The 13,091-nt window shown below is 63.0% G+C and overlaps 1 protein-coding gene across 2 annotated transcripts; it reads left to right on the forward strand.

Moving 5' to 3' along the window:
- Nucleotides 1-4,733: 4,733 nt before the first annotated feature.
- Nucleotides 4,734-10,400, forward strand: SCARA3 (scavenger receptor class A member 3). Of its 2 annotated transcripts, XM_069805448.1 has the most exons (6): nucleotides 4,735-5,104; nucleotides 6,394-6,453; nucleotides 6,521-6,640; nucleotides 7,176-7,274; nucleotides 7,730-8,773; nucleotides 9,627-10,400. In XM_069805448.1, exons 1-6 carry the CDS (start codon nucleotides 5,098-5,100, stop codon nucleotides 10,064-10,066), a joined length of 1,770 nt encoding a protein of 589 aa, XP_069661549.1. In that variant the 5' UTR covers nucleotides 4,735-5,097; the 3' UTR covers nucleotides 10,067-10,400. The 2 variants fall into 2 exon arrangements, with proteins under 2 accessions (XP_069661550.1, XP_069661549.1); XM_069805449.1 differs by lacking the exon at nucleotides 6,394-6,453 and having other exon boundaries at nucleotides 4,734-5,104.
- Nucleotides 10,401-13,091: the final 2,691 nt, after the last annotated feature.

Raw genomic sequence — 13,091 nt, forward strand, 5'->3', positions numbered from 1 at the left:
AAAGCCAAGCTTGAGAAGGCGCAGCTCGTCCGGCCCAAGGTGGACTACCTGGGGATGACCATCGGGGCCGAGGGGCGAGAGATTCAGGCCAGCAAGCTGGAGGCCATCAGCAGAGCACCCTGCCCGCGGGACGTCCACAGCCTCCGCTCGCTGCTCGGCCAGCTTGGCTCCTTGCAGGACCACATCACCGGCTACTGGGAGCTGGCCTGGCCGCTCCACCGCCTCACCATGGAGCAGACCGGCTGGGAATGGGGACCGGAGCAGGAGGAGGCATTGAACAACCTGAAATACGCCGTCCTGGCTGCACCCACCCTGCGCTTCCCAGATAAGTCCCAGCCCTTTGTTATCAGGTTAACGATCGGCAAAGAGGCGGTAGGGGCTGCCTTGCTGCAGGAAGATGAAAGGGGCCGGCTGGTCCCGGTGGGACACAGCTCCCGCATCCTGAAGGACCGTGAGGTCTCCTACGTGCCGCAGGAGAAGGAGTGCCTGGCCGCGATCTGGGCCGTGCAGGTGTTCGAGACCCTCGTAGGGCCGGCCCCCATCCTTATCCAGATGCCCCATTCCCCTTGGAAGTATCTCCTACGGGGCGACCCGTTGGGGTCCAGCGGGACGAACCCGCACCTGGCGCAGTGGACTCTGCTGCTGGTGAAGAAGGGGGTGACGGCAAGGGGATCCCAGCCGAAGAGGGGACACCCCCCCGGCAGCCTGGTCCCCACCGCTCCCCCCCTACAGCAGCTGCCCTCCCACTTCCCCAAGGCCAACGTGTGGTTCACGGCCAGCAAGAAAGTTTGCTCCATCGGCTTTGCTGCGGCCAGCCTGGAAGAGCAGTGGCTGCTCGGGGTGGCCGAGGGCAGCTCGGTGTTGGGCGCGGAGCTGGTGGCTCTCAGGGAGCTCTTGCGCCGACACCGGTACCCCTCACCCCTCTGTTTGTACACCAGCTGCTGGTCCTTGGTGGAAAGGTTGCAAAGCCAGATCGAGGAGTGGGAGTGGGAGCCGTGGGCGCGCTCCAGCCAGGGTTTATGGTCGAGCATCCTGCAGTGGGTCCACGCCAACCCAGGGATGCTGCACATCAGGGACGTGGGCTGGGACGGATGCGAGGACCCGAAGCAGTGGGAGTGGAGCCAGAAAGTGGGCAGGAGGGCCAGGGCGATGGCTGGCAGGGCCGTGGGCAGCTGGCAAATTTGGGAGCCTTCGAAGCACGAGAAGCAAGAAATAATCGCCCAGTGTCATAGCTGGTTGCACGAGGGGGTGGAGAGGACCCTGGCAAGGGTACGGCAGGTCGCGGGCTGGGAAGGTGACGGCAGGGAGGTGGCCCGTTGGGTGCAGAACTGCCTGAAATGTGCCGCAGACAGGGACAGAGCGGACAGCGTGCTGGTCCAGCGGGCAGAGGGGCCGTGGTCGCAGCTCCAGCTGGGCTACATCAGTAGTCTCCCCGAGACCAAGGAGGGGCACCGCTCCCTCTTGGTGGTGGAGGATGAGTTTTCGGGGTGGGTGGAAGCCTTCCTGTTGCGGGAGGCGACCGCGGAGGAGATGGCCGAGGTGCTCTACAGGGAGGTTTTTACACGGTACGGGACGCCTCGTGCCATCCGTTTGCCGAACGTGCCGCGCATCCTCCGGCATGCCGTCGTGAAGGCGGTGTCCGACACGGAGATCCCGTGGGACATCCTGCAGTCCAGCCAGGCGGCATCAGCCACGGCAACCCTGCAGCGGCTGGCCCGGGGGGCTGGCAAGGAGTGGGTGAAGATGCTCCCCTTGATCCTGACGGGGATCAGATCCATACAGGCACAGAAAGCGGTGCTAAGCCCTTACCAAATTATTTTTGGCTTCCCGTTGGAGGTGCGGAGGGGATGCGAGGAGGACGTCTGTCCCCAGGGCAATGTCCTCCTGCAGCTCCGCCGGCTGCAGGAGGACAGGGTCCTCTACAAGCACCGGACCCAAGTCGTGCTGCTGAGGGGCTGCCTGGAGGGGGATGCTCCATAGCCCCCCGACTCCTCCGTGAGATTGCTGTCTCTGTGGGTTGTGTATCGTGGTGTGGGGAGAAAATGGGTGTACTGGGCTTACTGGGGGGCTTTTAGGCAGGACTGGGGGAGCTTTTAGGCAGGACTAGGGACCTTTTAGGCAGGACTGAGGAATGCACAACCTCTTGTTAATGGTGTTCGAGGATGGGGAGGGAAGACTTGCTGGGTATACCGGTTTTGACTGGGATGGAGTTGGTTTTCTTCATAGCATCCAGCATGGTGCTGGGCTCTCCGGCAGTGGTCCCAACAGTGCTGGGAGCACTGGGATGGTGTTGCCACCCCCAGTCCAGGGGGGCTTGGGGGAGCTGGGCCAGTTTTTGCTCGGGACTGTGGGAGATAGTGAGTGATGGCCTCTGCATCACTTGCTTTGGTTTTTGTATTTTCTTTCCCTCTTTTTCCACTTCTTCATTTATTAAACGATTTTTACCTTGACCCACAAGTTTTCTTGTTTTTCCTCTTCCTTTCTGTACTGGGTTTGGCCGGGATAGAGTTAAATTCTTCATAGCAGCTTGCGGTTTGGATTTGCGCTGAGAAGTGTTGATAAGAGAGGCATGCTTTAGTTATCACAATGCTTGCACAGTGTCAAGGCCTTTTCTGCTTCTCACACTCCTCTGCCTACGGGGCGGGGGTTCACCCACAACACCGGTGAATCATGTCTCAAGGCTCAGCAGCCTTTGGGAGCGGTGGAGGAGGAGAGAGGAGCCACCGGTGCCCAACACCTGAGTCTCAGCCCCCATTAGTGACCTTCAGATGATCTCTTGATGCTCCTCATGGTCTTCAAAGGGTTGTGGGTCCGTAGCCTTCTCCATCTGTCCTGATGGTTCCCAGGTTGTAGCTCTCCAAGCCCCTCTGCTGCATAAAATCATAGAATCATTTAGGTTGGAAAAGACCCTTAAGATCATCAAGTCCAACAGGTAAACCAGGTGATGAAGGTGGTGGAGGGCAACCATGTGCCCTGTGGGTGCACAGATCCTGGGAACCCCAAGCTCTGGTCCATAAGCTGGTTGAAGCCAGAGGAGCAGCAAGGTGGGAGACTCTCGGCTGTTTAACTGGAGCTGGTGTGGGGCAGCCACCCCGACTTGGGGACCCCCAAACGACGAGCTGCACTTGATGGTAGGATCCAGGGCACGGCAGGTAGCCCAGGGTCTGGTAGCCCAGGGACTTGTGGCAGGGACCCATCTGCCACACCAGCAGAAGTATATTTACTGCTTCTGCGGCGAGACGGCAGCCCAAATGCTGAGTCAGCACGGATGCAAGAGAGCAACCCCGCCGCTGATTTAGCACCAGCATTTAGCCGGCTGGTAAATCCTGTAGCAAGGCGGCGGTTAAAATAGCTGCAGCCAAAGGAAGGCGGCATGGACTGAGTTGGACATCTCTGGATCGGCTCCACCGGCCATGAGTCATCAGGGAAGGCCTGAATGGGCTGAGGAAGAGCAGCAAACTGCAGCTGCCGAGGATGAGGATGGTGGGAAGAAGACCTTGGCTGTCAGCGAGCATCCTCTGGCAGCCACCTCATGAACCCCAAAAAGATGCCATGGGCTGGGGCATCAGAGGACAGAACCACTGCAAGAGCATCACTCGTGGGGCTCTGGCGATTAAAAAATTATCATGATAGGCATTGGCATGTTCTCCGGTACAACGTGGTGGGGAAAGTCCAGGGAAGCAGCAGAGAGACCCCCAAAATGCTCCTAGAAATGGCCAGGGGGGCGAGGGGGAGGCTCCAGGACCTGAAAACACAAGATGGCAATGTCCAGGAGCCATGTCCGAGTGAGGAGGGGGGAGGCAGGTGCTGGTATGGGGAATATTATAGAAAATCGACTAATACAACCCAGACGAGAAGGGCAGGCCAGGGCTGGAGCAAGCAGGAGGCTGCTGCAGGAGTGGCGGAGGTTTGGCCAGCTGGAGACTCCCCCCACGGAGTTATGTCCCAGAGGTGGCCGGTGGACCCTTGGAGGAGGAGGGAGGCCGTGCGGGGAGGAAGGCTGCCTGGGAGCCCAGCTGGGTCTCAGCAGAGGGCAGCAGCAGCCCGACACAAAAGCCTTGGTGGGGAGGGGGGTCTCAGCAAGGAACCCCCAAACATCCCTGACCCCCACGTGACCCCCATCCCATGTCTCTGAACTAGGACCACCGCTCCAAAACAGAAGTCAGGAGCCAAACCACAGCACCCTGGGTCCCAGCCAGGAGCCCAGACCCCAAACCACATCACCCTGTGTCTCCGACCCAGACCCAGGGGCCCAGAGCAGGACCTCAGACCCCAAACTACAGCACCCCATATCCCTGACCCAGATCCAGGGGCCATACCCCGAACCCCAGACCCAGCACCCCATCTCCCTGTGTCCCTGCCCCAGATCCAAGGGCCATACCCAGGACCCCAAACCCATCTCCTCATGTCCTCGACCCAGATCCAGGGGACCAAAGCAGGACCCCAGACCCATGTCCCCGTATCCCTGCCCCAGATCCAGGGGCCATACCCCGGACCCCAAACCCATCACCCCATCTCGCTGACCCAGATACATGTACCCAAACCCCCAATCCTGATCTCCCTAAGCCAAACTCCCGAGACCCGCTGCCCTTGGACCAGAACCCCCTCCCCAGACCAGCACACCTTCTCCAGACCCCAGGCCCCCCCCCCAAATACGGCTGAGCGAGGCCGGCACGGCACAGCACAGCACAGCACGACATGGGTCGGACATTTGTTAGTCATTAGGGCTGGAGGGAAGGAGGGCGGGCGCGGGACCAGCCTTTCTTCTCCAGCACATATCCCAGCGCCTCGCCTTTCGGTGGCCGGCGTCCAGCCCAACTGGGCTCTGCCGTCACCCGTCACCCATTCCCCCATCCCGCGTGGGCAGAGGCCATGGGTGAGCGGGCAGCCGTGGGGATGCTCCGCCACCGCGATTGCTTTTGAAGGCTCCCCAGGAAGTTTTGGGAGCGGGGGGCCGGCGGTGGGGAGCAGCCCCGGCCATGCTGGCCGCTCGCTGACGCTCGCCGGGAAAAGAAGTGCCGGGGTGGATGCGGGAACCGGGGCGGTGAGGCCTGGGTCGGTGCAGGATTGCACCCACCGCCCCCCAGCTCGGGGGCTATGAGAGGTGAGTGGGGGGCAGCCCTGGGGGGGGTGTTGGAACCGTGGGGAGAGGAGCAGGGCTGGCGGCACGGGGGACAGGAGGGGACGGCTGTGCCGGAGCTGGTAGCGGAGCTGGGGGGGCAGCCGGCATCGGGATGGATGCACCCCCCGAATCCCACCGCATCCCTGCTCCCCATGGGCAGCATCTCCCCATGGCTGGGGGCTGAGCCGGCTTTGGCCACGGCCGGGGAACCCCACAGCGCTGTGGGGCGCAAAAGGGGCTGGGGGGGGCAAGGTTCCAGGGCTCCCGGACCAGCGGCAGCGCTTCCCCCCCGCCATGCTCAGAGCCCATCACTTGTTGACTCCATGGGGCAGAAAAGCAAAATTTGAGGCAGCCAAAAAGCGAAGGGCCACGGCAGGGAGGACGGATGGAATCGCTGCTGCCCCCAACCCAGCGAACCCCCCCCCGCCCGCAGCCCCTCTCCTGCCCCCCGCCTGCTTTTGCATGGGGGAGGCCGGGCTTTATAAAGCAGGGGATGTCGGTGCCACGGTCACTCCGGCCGTGCCTGCAGCCCCCCTGCGGCACCCCCGGCTGGAAACCCTCCTTCTGTCGGCGAGGAGGTGGGGGAGGCCCTGGGCAGGGGGTGGCTGGGCTGGCGGGGGGCTGCGGGGGGCTCTCGGGCATGGTACAGCTTTGGGAAGCCAGGGAAAGGGGCACCGTCCCCCAGCCCCAGGCTCCTTCAGGGTCGGGTACCGGTGCTGAGCGCATCCCCCGTGCCGGAGCCATTGGTGAGATCCAGCCCATGGCGTTTCCCACCCTGTGGGAGCACCCCAACTCGCCCCCACACCGGGATGGGGGTCCAGGCTGGGTGCCGGCTGAGGCGGCAAGTGGGTTTTTCTTTGCTGCCATGGTTTTTGTGAGAAGGGGCTGGGAAGCCGCAAAGCCCCTCGGGGCTCGGAGCCAGGAGCCGTCAGCTTCTCCATCATCCACTTTTTTTGGCCAAATTCAACCAAATTTCCCCAAGTTTACGGTCTTGGAGCGCAAAGGTCTCAGCCAAGTCCCGCAGAAGCAGGAGGTGGAGCGGGGACGTGTCCCAACGGGCTGGTGCCACCGGGCTTTGCCCAGCTGAGGGTGGCAGCGATGGGTCCCATGTGGCTCCTCAGCTTTTCCCCGGGGACGCCGGGTTACGGCGAAGCTCGGAGCTCGTCCCCAGGGACCACCGGCATCCTCGGGGCTGGGTGCAGGAGAGTGCAGGCAGCAGGCAGGGCCCTGGCAGCGCAGGCAGCTCAGGTCCCTCCCGTGTTGGCTTTCAGAAGACGAGCCAGCGGGAGGAGAGGAAGAGGAGATGCCGACCTTCAGCTACCGGCCGAGCGGTAAGGATGTCCCCCGGGGTGGGCAGGGGGTGCGGCAGGGCCTGATCCTTCCCCTCTCTGCGCTCAGGCAGGGCACGGACAAGCTGCAGCCGGTGCCAGAAGAACCTCTCCCTCCAGACGGCTGTCAAAGTCCTCTACGTCTTCTCCATCCTCCTCATCGTGGCCGTGACCGTGCTGGCTGCCTTGGGTGAGCACGGGCAGGGTTGGGAGGTCCGGCTCCTGCCTTCCCTCCTGCCATCCTCGGGGCAGCCTCTTGGGGATACCGGGGCTCCCCCAAAGCACCTTCAGCACCCAGCCCTGGAGAGGAGCATCCAGCTCCCCCTGACCTGCCCCTGGGATGCATGTGGGATGCTGTGCTTGATGCCACCTCACTAGGGGATGGCTTTACCCCCATGGGGACCTCAGGAACCACCCCTGACCCCAGAGGTTGCCACCCCATCACCTCCACAGGCAAGAAACAGCCTCCAAGGCTCAGCGGAGGGACGGTGGGCTCCCCGGGGCTGGACCCCCAGAGATGCTTTGTAGACCTTAGCCAAGCCCCGAACCTGAAAGCCCCTTGGGACACCCAGCCCATGGAGCCAGCACCCACCAGCCACCCAGCCTGACTCTTCGAGCCCTGGCCACCCTCCTCACCAGGGAACAAGCCCGGAGGAAAGGTGTGAAGGACGATGACATCCCGGCACCTGCCCACCTCCCCTGACCTCCCCACCTTTCCTCCACAGTGTTCAAGAAAGTCAACTCCATCTCCAACGACATCAGCTCAGCCCAGACTTATTATGAGAAGAAGATCATATCCATCCAGGACGACCTCCAGGGGTTGGGTGAGTGGCTCGCACCTGGACCTGGAGGTCTTCTCCAGGCTTCAGCCCCACACGTCCCTCCAGCTGAGCAGACCTCAGCTGCTCAGTGCTGCCAGCCAGGGGCTGAAGCATCTCCACTTTTCAGGTTCTGGGGCTCCCTCAGAACCAAACCCCCACTTATCTCCCAGGATTTTGGGGAGGGATGACCACACGACCCTGAGGGTAGGGTTGGCGGTGTTCGGCTTTTTGGAGAACTTGCTGCACAGAGGTGGCTGGAGCAGGATGAGGGGGGGAGCTGGTGCAGGCTGGTGGCATCAGCCTTGTCCCAGCTGTGGCTCCGTGGTGGTGCACATCTCCAGGGTCTGCAAGGACAGACCATGGTGAGGCTCCTTCCTCTGCTCTGGTCCTCAGCGGGAGGGTCTCCAGGCCCGGCAAGGGATGGGTTGGGGTAACAGACCCCTCTGCCCTTCATTCAGACGAGAAGACCTCGGGGAACTGCTCCCTCTGCCATGAGACAGGACAGCTGAGCCAGGAGATCTCCAAGCTGCAGGGAGAGCTGGAGGAGATCCAGAAGATGCTGTTGGTTCAAGAAATCCTGCTCGACCGGACCTCCCAGACCCACAACCAGCTGTCATCCACCAGCAACAAGATCACCAGCGAGGTGGACAACTGCTCCTTCTCCATCCGGCAGGTCAACGAAAGCTTGGGGCAGCTCCTGGCCCAGGTTGGGGGCTGGCAGGTGGTCACCTCCCAGCTGGACAACTCTCTCAAGGGCTTGGCCCAGGAGCGCTATGATGTCCGAGCAGCCATGCAGCAGATGAACTTCACCCTGGGACAAACCTCCGACTGGATCCAGGTCATCCAGAGAAAGACGGACGAGGAGACGCTGACGCTGCAGAAGATCGTCACCGAGTGGCAGAACTACACCCGCCTCTTCGGCGGGCTGCGGGCCACCTCCTCCAAGACCAGCGAGCTGGTGAAGAGCATCCAAGGCAGCATCGGTGCAGCAGCTCGGCAGGTCGGCCAGAATTCAGAGAGCATGCACGACCTGGTGCTGCAGGTGATGGGGCTGCAGCTGCAGCTGGACAACATCTCCTCCTTCCTGGACGACCACGAGGAGAACATGAATGACTTGCGCTACCACAACAGGTACACGCAGAACCGCACCGCCGAGCGCTTCGAGACCCTGGAAGGTCGCATGACGTCCCACGAGATTGAGATCAGCACCATCTTTGCCAACATCAACGCCACCGACAGCCACGTCCACAGCATGCTGCGCTACCTGGATGATGTGCGGCTCTCCTGTACCTTGGGCTTCCACACCCATGCTGAGGAGCTCTACTACCTGAACAAATCCCTCAGCCTGGTCCAGGGCACCACAGACCTGCTGCGGGAGCGTTACAGCCTGCTCAGCGCCCGGCTGGACTTTGACATCCGCAACTTGTCCATGGTCATGGAGGAGATGAAGGTGGTAGACATCCGGCATGGGGAGATGCTGAAAAACATCACCATCTTACGAGGTGAGGTGCATCCTGGTGGGTTACAGTCTAAGCCCTGCCCAGGCATGGGTTGGGGCCAGGCGTGTTGGGCAGGCAATTTTGGGGGGGCTGTTTCTTCTGTGGCTGAGCATGGTGGGATCTGGGCTCTTTGGGAGCATCCTGCACCCAAGGCAGGCGGTGGAGGACCCAAACCGCCATCGCTGAGGCCAAGGTAGCACTGAGATGTGCACAAAGACACCCAGACGCTTGCCCATGGATGCAGGGGTGTCCTGGGGATGGAGCTGTATGGATTCAGCTTGCAGAGCTCTCCCTGCCTGGGGGGGGACAGGGACAGCAGGGAGGTGACCTGTGTCCTTCTAGCACAGCCAGCACGCACACCGGTGCCGGTGACCCTTCTTGCTGGTCCCGGTGGGGAGGGTATGGCTGCCACTGGACGAGGGTGCCCAAAGCTTCTCCCAGTGGCTTGGGTGGCCTGGGGACATCTCCATCCACCCAGGGGAGCAGCGGGGCTGTCCCGGCTCCACCATCGGCTCCATGGAGCCCACGGGCACCCCGGCAGCTTCCCGCTCTGCCACAGACCACCCAGCCCGGGTACCATACGGCAACCGCATCTGCATCCTTACAGGGCTGCCCTAATTAATGAGCTGGGCCGTTTCCTGGATCTGGTTTTAGGGGGAGCCCCGTGGTGGCACCGTGCCCCCCCGGGGTGCCAGTTGTCCTTGGAGCCCACAGCAAGGGCTGCAGGGTGGGATGAGCCAGGCTTAACTGATCCTGGTATTAGCAAGGGCTGCAGGGCTGGGGCATCTCCCTCTCTCCCCGCTTTGGGGTGCTGCCCCCCCATACTTCCAATTCACCCCCTCCTCTCCCCCCCCAGGTGTGCCGGGACTCCCGGGCCCCCGCGGCCTCAAGGGCGACGTGGGCGTCAAGGGCCCCCCGGGAAGCGAAGGAGAGAAGGGCGACGTGGGCAGCCTGGGTTCGCCGGGACCCCAGGGACCCCCCGGCCCCCCTGGACCCCCCGGCCCCCAGGGTGAAAGGGGTCCCCTGGGCTTGAAAGGCTTCCCCGGCCTCAAGGGCACCAAGGGCAGCTTTGGGCAATCCGGCCCCCGGGGACAGGGGGGACCCAAGGGAGACCCCGGCCCCCCCGGGCCAGCTGGGGTGCCGGGGCCAGTGGGACCCCCCGGACCGCAGGGCAAACCGGGACTCCCCGGGACCCCCGGGGCTGTCGGCCAGGCTGGCCCGACGGGGCCTAAGGGTGACCCCGGTTTGCGAGGACCCCCGGGGCTGCCGGGCCCCCCTGGCCCCCCAGGACAGTAACCCAGCCTGCTGCCAGCCAGGGCACCAGGATGGGGGGTCCCCACCGCCACCCCCCCCACCCCCCCGGAACCCCAGAGCATCCCCACAGGGGTTTGAGGCAGAGCCTCGCAGGACAGGGGGGGTGCAAAAAGGGGTCCCGGCCCCCCCCAGTGCGGGGGTCCGGGGCTGGTCCCCGGCTCTCAGGGATGCTGCCGGCTCCAGGCTCTGGGGTGGGGGGGTCCCCGTGGGACGGGGTACAGCTGGCTTGTGCCCTTTCCCCCTGTCCGTCTGTCCCCCCCCAACCCCGTGCTGTGTGTCCCCAATGTACTCCCAGCACAATAAAGCTGTATGGGGACAGGTGACTCGTGCACTGGGGACACTGGGGTGGGGGGACGGGGGTGTGCTGGGGGGGGCACCCACACCCAAACCGCTGCTGTGGTGGGGTGCAAGTGGGGGGGGGAAGCGTGTTGCATCCGTGTGTGCTTGAGTGAGCATGCGTGGGCATATGTGTGCATGAGTGAGCGTGCATATGCATGAGTGAGCGTGCATGGACATGAGTGTGCACGCATATACGTGTGTGCATGAGTGAACATGTGCACATGTGTGCATGACTGTGCGTGCATGCACATACGTGTGCATGTGTGTGCATGAGCATGTGCAGGACTGTGTGCATGTGTGTGAGTGAGCACGTGTAGGCGTGAGTGAGCCTGTGCACGTGTGTGCATGACTGCATGCACGCACATGTGTTTGCATGAATGAGAATGCGCATGAGTGAGTATGCGCATGAGTGAGTATGCATGGGCATGTGTGTGCATGAGTGAGGGTGCGTGTACATGTGTGGGCATATGCACACACGTACAGGCACGCATGCAGAGGATGTCCATAGATGTGAGCACACGTGTACAAGTGTGCATGTGTGCCATATGAGACACGGTCTCTGATGGGGACCCCACTCCCCTGCCATGCCCCCCAGCAGAGCCGCTTCCTGGCTTTCCCCCCTGCAGGCCCCCCCATGCCCTTGGCAGTGGGAAACAGGGCTCTCGGCTCTCCCCCAAACTGGACCACCCCCCTCCTCCCCCCCTCCACTGCCCCAGGGATGCCCTGCCCTGGGCTGACCCTGCCTAGCAGAGGGGGCGGGTCGCAGCCGGGACCCCCACCACCATGGGGAAGGTGCATTGCAGCTCTGCTCCGTGCCTCAGTTTCCCAAACCAGGCTGCCCGGTGAGACAGGCCACCGGGGTCGAAGGGAACGGTGTCACCTTCTCCGTGAGCCAAACCCGGGGTCCCCGAGACCCGGCTGTGGGGGGACACCACCAGAGCGGGGGGGGGGGTGTGACCGGAGGCCCCAGGTAGCCGAGCCTGGGCCACGGTGCCAAGAGCATCGTGGCGCTGGGGACAACAGCCAGGCCAGCCCCACCGTCCCCGTCCCCTCCATCCGCCGGGTGTCCCAGCTCCGGGACCCCCGTGCCCTGCCCTGCCCGGGGTACAGGATCCGGCCGGCCAGGCGGTTTATTGCTGTTGGCAAAGCGTTTTCCTGTTTTCATCGCAGAAACAGCCCGAGGCTGCTTATTAACACGGGCCAACACGGCCCCGGCTCTGGTTTGTAGCTGCTATGGCTGGAAAGGCAACACGGGGTGGGGGGGTGGGCTCTGAGCAGGGAGCAGTGGGGGGAGCAGAGACCTGACAGCTCGTTACACAGATGGGGCACAAGCTGACGGGCCCCCAAGCAATGGCTGGGCAGGCCTGGGTTCATCCTGCTGGGTCTCTGGGGGGGGCCAGGACAAAGCCCTGAAACCCCCCAGTGAGGGTCTGCTGGGGGGGGACGTGGGCACCCTGCAAACGGAAGCACACCACAGGCACACGGCTGGGCTGGGGGGGCTGCCTCTGCTGCAGCACCCAGCGCATACGCGAGATCTTAACGAACCGGCTGCATCTGCCCCCCGCTGCCAGCACGCAGCCGGGTGCCGGAGCCTCGGCCATGCCCGCCGCCACTCCGTGCCTCAGTTTCCCCCAGCTAGGTAGGACCTGGCCATGCTATAACCCCCACCCCGACCTCCTCACCCCTTCCCAAACTCCTGCGTCTGTGGAAAAGCCGGAGAACATCTGGCCAGGGAGCAGCCTTAGCATAATATTGGGCAGCAGCTGTGCCAGTGTTTGTGGATGGGCAGCCGCCTCCTCCGCTGGGCCTGCAAAAAAATGTGCAAAGGCAGGGTTTTCCCCCCCAGAACAGGCCAGAGCTGCGCTTTCTGGGCGGTGGTGAGGGTGGGTGATAGGATTTCAGAGCTGGGAGAAAAAGGATTAATAAATAAACGAGTGAAGGTGGGGAAGGGCCGGGTGGGAAGTGCTGACGGCAGCCGGGACCGCTCGCCTTCGAGGGGGTTATTCTTGGCGGCTGCCGGTCGGTGGGGTGGGCACAGAGGGGAGCGGGTATCTCTCACCATCCCTGCTCTTCCCGACGGAGTTGTCCTAAACGAAGGACAGCGCAGATCCGGCGCTTTCCACCCCGGGCATCCAGGCACAGGGTGCTGCGAACACAGACGACCCACGGCAGTGATGCGCAAGGGGACGTCGCCCCATCGATGGCCGCCGCGGCCAAGCACAACAGTTCGCAGCTGCAGGACTGCGGCCGCTGCTGACGGCGGCTCAGGTCGCCGGTCCCTGGCCAACACCCGAGTCCCATGAAAGGGCCCATTGATGGTGGAGAGGAGGGAGGTACCGGAGACGGGGTCCCCCCAGCTCCTCGCCCCCCCAGGCTCAGGTCAGCCCGAGCTGAGACAGGACATGAGCAGCCCACCCTGCTCTTCCTCCCAGCAAGGAACTGGGGGCTGACAAGGGCCTGGACCCCCTCGCCCTCCCCAGTCCCAACCCCACACCCTCAGGACCCAGAGGGAAGATGCTGGGAAGCACATCAAATAAGTTTAAATGCATTATTGGGACTTGCCCGTGTAGCAGGGTAGGTTTTTTTCTCCTGCAGTAATTCAGTAATTCTGTGATGAGACTTAAGGTCTCTTCAGTTGGTTAAGGAGCGCTTCCCTTTTGCCTATTCC

The sequence above is a fragment of the Haliaeetus albicilla genome, chromosome 18 (assembly GCF_947461875.1).
Source record: "Haliaeetus albicilla chromosome 18, bHalAlb1.1, whole genome shotgun sequence".
NCBI lineage: Eukaryota > Metazoa > Chordata > Aves > Accipitriformes > Accipitridae > Haliaeetus > Haliaeetus albicilla.

What these genes read in the sequence shown, in the direction of transcription:
- SCARA3 (XM_069805448.1), top strand. An exon ending in CTTCAGCTACCGGCCGAGCG is followed by an intron (nt 6,454 to 6,520) that starts GTAAGGATGTCC and finishes CTCTGCGCTCAG; the next exon opens with GCAGGGCACGGACAAGCTGC. An exon ending in GACCGTGCTGGCTGCCTTGG is followed by an intron (nt 6,641 to 7,175) that starts GTGAGCACGGGC and finishes TTTCCTCCACAG; the next exon opens with TGTTCAAGAAAGTCAACTCC.